The sequence below is a fragment of the Branchiostoma belcheri genome, unplaced genomic scaffold, assembly GCF_001625305.1.
Source record: "Branchiostoma belcheri isolate BF01 breed outbred unplaced genomic scaffold, Haploidv18h27 scaffold19, whole genome shotgun sequence".
Lineage (NCBI taxonomy): Eukaryota > Metazoa > Chordata > Leptocardii > Amphioxiformes > Branchiostomatidae > Branchiostoma > Branchiostoma belcheri.
The window spans coordinates 3377792-3388513 of NW_017803379.1; the positions used below are offsets into that span (position 1 = coordinate 3377792).

The 10722-nt window shown below is 40.8% G+C and overlaps 2 protein-coding genes across 2 annotated transcripts in view; one reads left to right on the forward strand and one right to left on the reverse strand.

Moving 5' to 3' along the window:
* Window positions 1–430: 430 nt before the first annotated feature.
* Window positions 431–5024, forward strand: LOC109467835. Its single transcript, XM_019765920.1, has 4 exons — window positions 431–761; window positions 3529–3649; window positions 4013–4152; window positions 4574–5024. Exons 2-4 carry the CDS (start codon window positions 3564–3566, stop codon window positions 4981–4983), a joined length of 636 nt encoding a protein of 211 aa, XP_019621479.1. The 5' UTR covers window positions 431–761; window positions 3529–3563; the 3' UTR covers window positions 4984–5024.
* Window positions 5025–5785: 761 nt separating this feature from the next.
* The window catches only part of LOC109467826 (N(4)-(Beta-N-acetylglucosaminyl)-L-asparaginase-like), a 5386-nt gene continuing 449 nt past the window's right edge, over window positions 5786–10722 (reverse strand). The window contains exons 2-10 of the mRNA XM_019765903.1: window positions 10266–10371; window positions 9263–9310; window positions 8929–9041; window positions 8521–8633; window positions 8006–8123; window positions 7755–7827; window positions 7284–7391; window positions 6813–6946; window positions 5786–6384 (exon numbers count right to left, since the gene is read on the reverse strand). Of these exons, the coding sequence (XP_019621462.1) occupies window positions 6284–6384; window positions 6813–6946; window positions 7284–7391; window positions 7755–7827; window positions 8006–8123; window positions 8521–8633; window positions 8929–9041; window positions 9263–9310; window positions 10266–10371 (914 nt within the window). The 3' untranslated portion in view covers window positions 5786–6283. The remainder of the gene's footprint in view (window positions 6385–6812; window positions 6947–7283; window positions 7392–7754; window positions 7828–8005; window positions 8124–8520; window positions 8634–8928; window positions 9042–9262; window positions 9311–10265; window positions 10372–10722) is intronic.

A 10722-nucleotide genomic window follows, 5' to 3' on the forward strand; every position in this document is an offset into this window, starting at 1 on the left:
TTATATAACTATTCTGACATAAATTGTGTTTACCTCAAGTGGGGTTTGTTATGAGTATGCACACTTGAATCGTTAACTAAAATGTATATGAAAATCATCTAGGCCAAATTTCATATTTTGACTTGGCAAGATAAGTTTAGATTTTAACAGGCCAATGCATTTTATTAGCCATCCATCCCTGAGGGACATTACGTGGTCGTAACGTTATTGGCCGTGACCAAACTGATAGCCGATCACTCATCCAGTCGCCTTTCTTCACACGTGACCGAATTAAGGTTAGAGCTCCCGACCCGTGCACCAGGCGATACCCGTCTCAATTTACCCGAGTTTTATTTTTGATCGCCTCGTACTTAACCCGCCTCGCTGGGGGCGGTTAAATTATCTAGCCGGAGCCGCGCTCGTTTCTAAGGCGTGTTTCGGTGGCTTGAGCAACAAAGGCCGATCCACCTGTCCCGGGTAGCTAGGATTACCTGCCAAAACAACACGGCATTCACACAGATCGCCTTCCAAAGTGACACGGAGACCCAACACAAAGGGGAAAGGAAAACAATATGCGTGCCGGGTCCGTTAGTATCAATGAACCAGGTGAGACGGCAGGGCACCCCCTCTGAGCCGCCGCGAAACACCGGGAAGGGGTTTATATTTAGGAGCAGCACCGCTACGTTAGCTAGAACCTATGCTCAAACCTGCCGATAACACCCCAGGCCAGGCTGCATAGCACATGCCGAGAGGGCGGCGTTCCCCAAGCTTCGTGTTGCCAGGTATGTTTAGGTGTAAATGAATGAACACACAGGCACCGTTCTAATATTATATTGTCAACGACCTGAATTCACGGACAGATATTTCTAAATACAGATATGAACAGCTGGTACTATAACTATGGGAGCTTTCAATATGGCTAAATACCGAGACATAAGTATCGGTTGATTATGATAGTTCCCAGGGGACACACTATCATATTGTTTAGTAGTCATGTCTACCACGGACGTAAACATTATGAACCCCAGGAAAATACGCTGTGAATGGGTTCTAACAATGAGGGCATACTAGTATCTCCCTATAACCTCCTTGGTTTAAAAGGACGCTGTGTAATGTGACAACACACAGCAAAACTTCATTTCACCTCTGGTGAGTACGCAATTCTAAAAGGACAAAACTACTGACTGTGTATTTAACTATTGGATTGCATCTCATTGGAATGCTAGGCAGACATAACGGCACTTATGATAGACCGTAGATGGTGCGAAGGAATCGTTCGGTAATACATTTACATGTATAGCCCTTCCTCCACAGCAATTATCGATATTCTGAAGGGCAGGGTCTGCCAAGATTTCATGCTAGAACTGTAAATGGTTCGCCGTGGAGCGTGGCATTGCATACAGTATTCCCCCATGATTATAACCTCCATTGGACGCGCCAAGTAATGACCACATGTCCCTCACACATTGATCCCACAGTCTGAGAAGAGTTAAGTTGGAGGCGATGGACTTTCAAGGCTGCATCCATTTTCGATTCTTTTTGCAAGCGTGATTGCACTCAATTTCCCCCGGCGTACACTCCTACTTGATCCTCTGTCAAGTTGTGGATAAATTTCCCATCTCGTTAACCACCTTTCCGGCGCTTCTATGAAGTAACGGTCCTCAGGATTCTTCTGCGGAAATTCGGGGATTATTCTACATTTAGTATGTTTGAATTACGACCCAAAGTTGTGCAGAATTTTTATTCTAGAGATGTTTGTGTGAGGTGTTTGAGGTAACCTCCAAGCAGATTTTTTTTGTTTTGGTGGCTGCAAAATCTGGCAAATTGGCCAGCCAGTATCCATTTGCCAGCCAGTTCCCATTGGCCACCCAGATGAAAAAAGGAAATCCCAATAAAAATACCTGAAAGACGCCAAAAATACTTCAGTAAGTCGGAGAGTGTACATATATGGCCGACCTGTATTGCAGACGACACTCTATCCCCTCCCCGGTAACCAGGTAACGGGCGATCGCGTGCCGGCGGCATCGGACAGGTAAAACATGGGACCTGGACACGCCAGGTGACACTGAATGCACGGCGACCTGCCAACTGAAGAAAAGCCCTGTCATTTGCCTTCAAGGAACTTGCATGACTCCTCCAAAACCTGTCCCCTGGGAGATTTCGACACCCCTCATCTCAACTTAAGTGTGGAGAATGAGCATACTGTAACTATCTTAAGTTTTTAAGACACAAAGTTCTCAAGTTACGTTATCAATTGCAAACAACAAAGACCTACGATACAGTTATCTCCAAGCAGATCCTATGGTGGCCTGCTTGGCCGCCAAATGTTACAGCCTTGCCAGCGTAGGATCTGCTTGAAGATTACGATATACCTTCTGCCTCTTTACACATGTACAAATGTCGAAGTATACTTTGTCTATAGCTAGTTACACAAATATTTTGGCGTATCGATCGCGATCGCCCGATTCTTTGCCCGCCGGTCCTTAATCCGATAGCAATAACATTCCTGTTCCCGCTGGAAACTGTCCACCCTCCGATAACAGCTGCTAAGCCTCTAGTTTGGATGGTATACATGCGTGTTTCTGAGCCCTTGAAAAGTATACACTGAGAAGACACGTGTATTGAAGTATTGAATCAGGGTAAAAATCAATCCAAACATCTATACGTTGTTTTAAAGGCAGCATGCAGGGCTACGTCCGCCTATATAGGACTTGCAAAGGAAATACAGTCTTGTTATGCAAAATATAGACATAATTTAGATCTAGCTAGATTTGACTAGGATATCTGTTTGTGTGAAAATTCCTCTTTCTCAAATCGTTATTCTCTGCTGCAAAACATTGCCAAACTCTCACATTCTCAATAATCGTAAAGTAGAACATTCTGTCAACAATCAGACCTATGCTCAAGTTCAGCGTACAAAGTTTTGAATACAAATACCACATGAGCATAACAGTTTACCAAGAGTTATTGGCCTGAGTCTTTGATTGTTATTGTACTATAAAACATCGGCTGGTAACGGTGTACACTGGACGAACTGTGTATACAGTAAATGCCACTTCGATAAAGCGTATGATTTAGTTAAAGCAAACATTGTTTTGTGTAAAACACACATTGTACATTGTTAGTACCTCTCAGTGACCTGGTGCCAGCTAACACGACTATATTAAAGCTGCTGTTAGAGCGACTGTGTATACATTGATCTTATCAAAGCAATAAGGTTTGGACATAACATGTCTACGTGTTTGACTACACAAATGCCTTAGTGTCCAACTTATCAACAAGAATGTCGCACAGAACAGATTTCCTGTGTATATTGGATGGAAATACAAAGAAAGAAGCATTTATAGATCGCTCAACGGAATTCGTAGACAAAGAGCGATCTTTTGGGATATTTTTGTTACGTTTTGTGCGTTTTGTTGTCTTTTAATCATACTTTTGCACAAGGTTCACAACAATCCGATCTTGGTCGCTCAACGATCGGTGTTTCGTGAAAATAGGGCAGGTAAAGACGGGAACATCGACTTTATTCATTTTTCTTTTATTCCACAGGGGCGGAGTAAAATTTCCTGCTGAAGGTCGGAGCCATGTTTCTGGAGGTGAATGAGAACAAGATGAGGGTGTCCAGTAACCACCTGGGCGGGCTGGCCCCGCAGTTAAAGCGCTACAGGAGGTACTGTAGAGATAGCCTCTTGCTTTTACACATCATAAAGGCATTCATAGTATTGCATTTCACGAATAATATACGAATAAGCAGCAATTGAGGACACTTCTTTGGGATACATTGAAATATATATGTCGATGAAGGTTAAACATCTAGGTAATGAGATATACGAAAAATTAACAATTACTCAAGCAACTGAATAGATTTCAAAAACTTATGACGAAAAGTAGTGGAAAAGTCTAACAGTTTTCAAAATCTATCCAGTACGTTGCTTGAGTAACAATATCTTGAGACAAAATATGTGTATATGGCTGAGGAACTAAGAAAACTACAGTATGTTAAATTCATAGTGTGTTTATTCCCCGCCCTCAGCCAGCCGACCAAGCCGCTGGACCTGACCCTGAAGCCGAGTGAGACTCTGCCCTCACACATCGCCACTCTGGAGTACTTCAACAGGAAAAACCTGCACAGTGTCGAGACGGAGGTGCACAACCCGCTGCCTTCACAGGACAGTGAGTATAATCTATTTTCCTATCTTATACACTTAAGCACAATTACAGTAGAAACATTCACATTCGAATTCCTTATACAACTAGACAAACCTTCCATCGAAAAACATATCTTTGAAAGGGGAGTTCACAACTCGCGACAGTGAGTATCATCAACATTATGCTCATTACATACAATATGAGTCTTGCTTTTCATAATCATATAATTGGATTTCAGACATCTTTCGACAGTCAATGATCAAGTTGATACTGGCCAATAATTGGCTGGCCAATTTTACCCCATGCGGCCTATTGGATACTACCGGGAGTACGTATACTGATTTTATTTTTGTTCCCCATCGTGGATGTGACAATCCCCGAATCTCTCAGTCCTCAGTTCAAACTAGCATCCTTACTGTGACGCCGTTTTCTCTCACCCATGCAGCTATCAACGAAGAGACTGGGCTCCTGCAGTGGAACACCAAACCGTGGCAATACGGAGTGACGCTAGCTCACTTCTCTTACGCAGACGAACCAACTCCCGACGTCGCACAACCTTCTACACAAACCGCTATAAAATCAACCGAAACTGATCAAACACTTCCACCTGGTGATGACACAACTACACAAACTGAGACAGTGGAAGAAAACAGGGCTGTTTCAGAAGGGAAAAGCAAAGAAGATATTGTTGCATCCGCTGCGAAAAGGTCCTTCGGGATGGCGGTAAGGGACGTGAAGTTCGCCACGACGCCCAAGCTGATCTGTAAGGTTCTTCAGGCGAACCAGGTCATGTTCTTTCAGGACGATTTCGCGGAGGCCGCCATGGAGATGGAGAGGAAGTCGCGAGTAGAGTAGGCAGGGAACGAGACTGAATAGTGCATGGGTGAGAGGTACGGGAACGACAGCAGAACTTTTGGAAAAGACAGTTCGAACCAGGAAGCTGTTTTAGGTCTCGAACATATTTGGAAACACCTTTTAAAAGTATTGAGGTGTATTTAAGACTAACCAGATGTTGGCCCACTCCATAATTAAAAGTGAATGCAAATTGAAGTAAATGAAATTCTATATCAGAAATCATTGCACAGATAAAAAAAAGACATTTCTGTTTCTGATGTCCATAGTTTATTTACCTTGTCTAAAATCCTTCAAGAAGGGGCTTTTAGTATTACGTGAAACAGCTCCAAGGGGAATATGTGCACTGTAAAACAGCACATAGAATATGAGCAACAAATGTGACATTATTGCTACTAGCAGCACATCCTGAAATACATGTATAGATATAACTTCTCCTCCATTACAAATTATACAATCAATGTATAATGTTAGCTCTCTTTGGAACCATTCACACTTCATATCTGTTATACATATACAGTACATCATTCTATACAGGCCTAACTAACATTCACTACCTATTGACATTTGTATCTACAACATGTAATATCTCTCATCAACATGTTCATTCATAATGGGAATACTTCAAATTGGAAATAGGCATAAAATACTTTTGACTACATGAAACCTGATTTGGCTTAAAAGGTTACTCGGTTCTGTAGGCCCACAGATATACATTATAATTCAATAGACACATGTATGCTGCAGCAAACCAATAAAATGCTACAAGCAGACTTGTACAATTGCACTGATATACTAGATACACATGTGCTTGTATATTGTATTATAATCCAATGATGTCTTATTGCTTGTACAGCTGCAATAATATCCATTAAAGAAGACATCAATCAATAAAAAAACTGTCTGGTGAGCTTGCGCATCTTTTTCATTCATGGCTCTATTGCAGTAATTCATGTACTTTAAGATATATGTTAGTGCATAGCATCTAGTATACTACTACATTGAAGTCAGTCAAGGTTCAAAGAAACATTTGAAGATGGTCAAATGGGCAGCACTGCATATAACTTACTTACTCATGTATATAAGCTTCAAAAATGGCATTCTGGTATACTGGTTCTAGTTGTAATCGTATGTTTCACTGAAGTAGTAAGCTGACAATAATGTTCCAGTCCAATAATCCACAACTATGCTCCACAGCTCCAGGGTATGCATTAAGCTAAGTTGTTCAAAGTTAAATCCATGTGTTACCAGCCCACACCATTGTCAGTGCAGGAGCTACCCACTGTATATATATATGGTCTTACTACTGTTGGCAGTCCACTAGTTCCACAGTGGTGGACTTGACAGTGGGGTTCCGAATGGAGTAGGGAAACTTGTCCAGCCCAGGCCAGTGGCAGGCGGCACCTGGAGGTGGGAAACATTCATGTTTGAAGAGATACTGTAAATGCATTTGATTTCACAGTTTTTATCTTGGGGTAGGGGAGAAAATTAGTTTTTTCCAGTGTTTTAAGTTCGTAGCTGAAACAATTCTGTAGTAGAGTAGAAGTAAAAATCACATATTCGTGGCATTATGATATTGGTTAGAGGTCACCTTAGAAATAAAACCACTGTGAAACTGAAAGTTCCTGCATTTACAGTACAAGTGACAACCACTGTCTTGTAAGAAGGAGAAGCAGTAGCTTGAGATCAGAATACATGTACCATAAAAAATTACAAAAGCTTCAGACAACGCAATACCATGCAGTATGAGCAGTACAAACAAAGGTTTGAGGAATGCATCTGTAAAGGAGGAAACACTTCAGAAACCATGTTTACATGAGTGAAGGACCTACCATACTCCCCCTTGATGTTGGCACACACCAGAGCACCGTGGTAGTTTGGGTACTTCTTGCCTATTCTACTCAGGGCCAGCTGGCAGGCCTTTGCAGGCGCCATCCCACCACGCATGTACTCTACTGCTTGGTAACTGTGGAGAGGTAACACAGCTTTGTTAAAAAAAACAGTTAATCATGTTGCAAGATGCACAAGGTATATTTCTGACCCCAAACTAGTAGTTTACAAGCAAATTCATGTGATTTAACAGAGAACACCACTGTAGAAGAAAAGCTCATCATACAGAGCTTAGAATTAGTACATTTATTTCAAGGAGGGAAAACTTAATTTTTAGCCTCCTTGATTTTTTTACAGGGCTTGATAGAAAACTCCTTTTTTAAAACAAATGCCTGCAATGCATACAAAACCTGAAAGGTGGTGCTTCTGAGTGACACTCTATTTCATCAGTAGCTGACACAATGAAGTTTTACCTGGGTAGAAATCTCATGGTGATGTCCCCATCACCTGTCCCTGCTGCCCCTCCAACTTCACTGTCAACGTACACCCCCGCTCCTGCAATGGGAGCATCTCCCACTCGACTGTATAGGACAACAATAAGACATTTTGTTACAGTGTATACAGTCCTTCAAAGTACACGTGTACATGGAACAGCCCAGACCTTGCCAAGCAGACAAGGAAAGACATTAGCTTTGAAATTTACTTTAAGATCTTCAATAATTCATACAAACATAGCAGTCTATGAAATTCTACCAAAGCCAGCAGCTGAGCTAAACCATTTTTGTGTAGGACTCCTACACACCTTACATTAAGATTATGTTGATGCTCTCATCAGAAATGAGCTTTCATTCGAACATTATGTTGAATTGTAAAGAAAGTGTGAGAGGTAAAAAATTGCCAAAGGTCTACATAACACTGCTTTTAAGGACTATCATAAACCTTACCCAGGTACTTTGTGCAGGGCTCCATTGGTGGAGGATCCACCTGCCGTCCCATTGGCACCTATCACTATCATTCCTACAGGGCAAACAAGGGGTCATGTTTAGGCACTCAACATTTCATCTTGCTACGTAAAAAACTTTGAAAAAGTCTAGACTATAAGATTCAATTTATCTCAAAAGTGACTCAGCACTGACTTTCTTGTGCTACAATGGAAGTGGAGCAAGAAAAGACGGTAAAAGCAGGAAGCCCATACCAATAGTGTCATGGTCATATTCATCAGAGTGGGGGCTGTAGCGTGGCATTTCCTTCAAGTTATCAGTGTTGAGAGGCTTGTAAGGTCCACAGGACTTACTGGGGTCTGGTGAGACGTTCTGAAAAATATGGACACTGTCAGGAATATAACAATAAACATAACATCATGTAGAAAAATGACTACACTATTTCAGTTGTTCAAAACCAACAACAGCCTAAAGGGGAAACATTTGGCGATGACAACAAAGTCACTTCAACAAGCAGCCAGAAAATTGATACCCTAATTACCAGTTGCTATAGTAACAAACAAGCCTCTTTGTTCGTACATAACTACATTTGCCCGGATGAAGATGTCAGCTTTTATTCCACTGTTTGTAAACTGGAGTAAGTGGCAAATTAAAGTTTTTGTTCCTGCTAAAACCATAATCTTTCATTAAGTGACTGTGAAATATTACAAAGAAAATGGTGTGGTAAAATTCATGGTTTGACTCAGAAATTATTGTGGGAAATCTGTACCTTTCTGTAGTTAGGCTGACATTTCTTGTTAATCCATGCTATCCACTGTTCAATGGACCTGTGTGTGTGCAGGTCAGTCTCCGCAAAACCCATCTCTATTGCAAAGGCTGTAGCTAGGGTAGAATGATGAAAAAAAATTAACATTTCTTCGGTTCCTGATTAGTGATATAGTATTCCAAGGCATTTACTAACAGCAATGTAGTTGACAGACTTATACTTAACTAGTTCACATGTTCTATTGAACAAAATAAACAATTAAAGTCAATATCTATAACTTAAGTATAACGCATGATGTATACTGGCTAATGAAATATAATTTTACAAAAATGAAAATTACCAATACATGACAGTGATGTACATGTGCGTCAATCAATAACAGAATGAATGATAACTGGTCGGCCTTGTTACCTTGCTCCCCCACGAGCATGGTGTGAGTGGTATGCTCCATCACGTTGCGGGCAACAGAGATGGCATTCTTCACTCTGCGTAAATCAGCGACCGCTCCAACATCAAGACTTGTCCTGAGTTAAGAAGTCATTACAAAAATTTTTTTGGAGATATATATATGGTATGCATCAAAGAACTTCTATACAAGTACCACTTTTACATTCTAAGAAAATCTTTTTTCCTAGAGAAAAACTACAAGTTTTTATTCCAGGAGAAAAACGACATGCCAGCTTGTAACACACAGTAAATACGAGAATCTGTGATGAACCAATCTGACTGATATTGTCATACTTACCCATCCATGATGAGAGCATCTAATGTTGTTTCTCCATGTTCATCAGGGCTGGAGGGAAGAGAGAGTCAAAATCTTGTTTGTTTGTTTGTTTTTATTTGTTTACCCAGGGTGTACATATCGCCACTAAGGCGTTTTTCAATGTGCCCTGCAGGCATACATAAATAAAATATACAAGAAAATAACAGATATAACAAAATGATAAGTCAACTTATAAGTACAAATTAAAGTCAACTTAGTACAAATCAAATTAAGAGTACTATATAATGCCGCAACTCAGTAAGGTGGTAATAAAACAAACTTGTCAAACCAAGAGCCACAACTCATAGTAATAAAGGCAATAATACAAAAACTTAAGTACAATCAAAAGGTAGTTATGATAAAAGAAACGAAAACAGGCTAATAAATTTAAGAAAACATAGTAAATATATATGACAAATGATATAAATGATAATGAAACTGAATTTACATATCAATGTCTAAAAGCAAAATGGAAAATTAAACAAAGAAATCATATTAACTGCTGAGTGAAGAAAATGTGGTCTTAAAGACACTGAGTGTTCTTGCATTTCTGACATGAGGAGAAAGTGAGTTCCAGAGGACTGCACCAGAAAAAGAAAGCGACCTCTTTTTGTACTGCAAGTGAGCTTTTGGTAGCTGAAGTCCCCCCTGTGTGCTTAGTCGGGTGTTGTGTGTGTGGGTACCAGCAGATGATGTGAATAGTTGAGATATGTGTGGAGTCAGTAGATTTACAATTACACACATATATGCTGAAGTAGTGTTGAATGTCTGAGTGGCTATGGTAACAGATACAAAACCATGAGGTCATGGGTTTCATTCCTGGATGGATGTTGTGTCATTGGGAACAGCACTTTACATACACAACTTTCCTAAACTTTAGAACTACCCAGGTGTCAAATGGGTTGGGGGAATATGAAAGGTGGTGGAAGGAGAGGGGTGGGCTCTGCCTTCACTGGCTGTCACGTAACTTATAGTGATCACGTACCTTCCTCCATATCCGACAGTGAAGTCACACTGTTCTGCCTCACACTCAGTACAGCCTTTCTCCACAGCATCCAGGACTGAGCCACCATTACTCAGGGCTGTCCAGGCTGGGGAGATTATCATCAACAAACAACAAGACACATCAGAGCAATGTACTCACTCAAACAGACATATGGTTTAAGCTGTTTTGGGGGCTTGCTTTACTAACTTTTTGCTCGTTTTGCAAATTTGAGTATTCATTCACTTTGAAACAATAGTGTAAAGATCCATTCATGAGACAACAATGGGGGTCGTTACAATAGCATTCGTTTGATATGGGTAACATATGTATAAAAACAACATATGTATAAAAACAAATGTAGAAATTACAGTTGAGTTCGACTTCAGCTTGACCCCGTGATCCTGTCAGTGTGGCTTCCTACACCATCATCTCCCTTCCGTGGTTTGTCCCCCCCCCC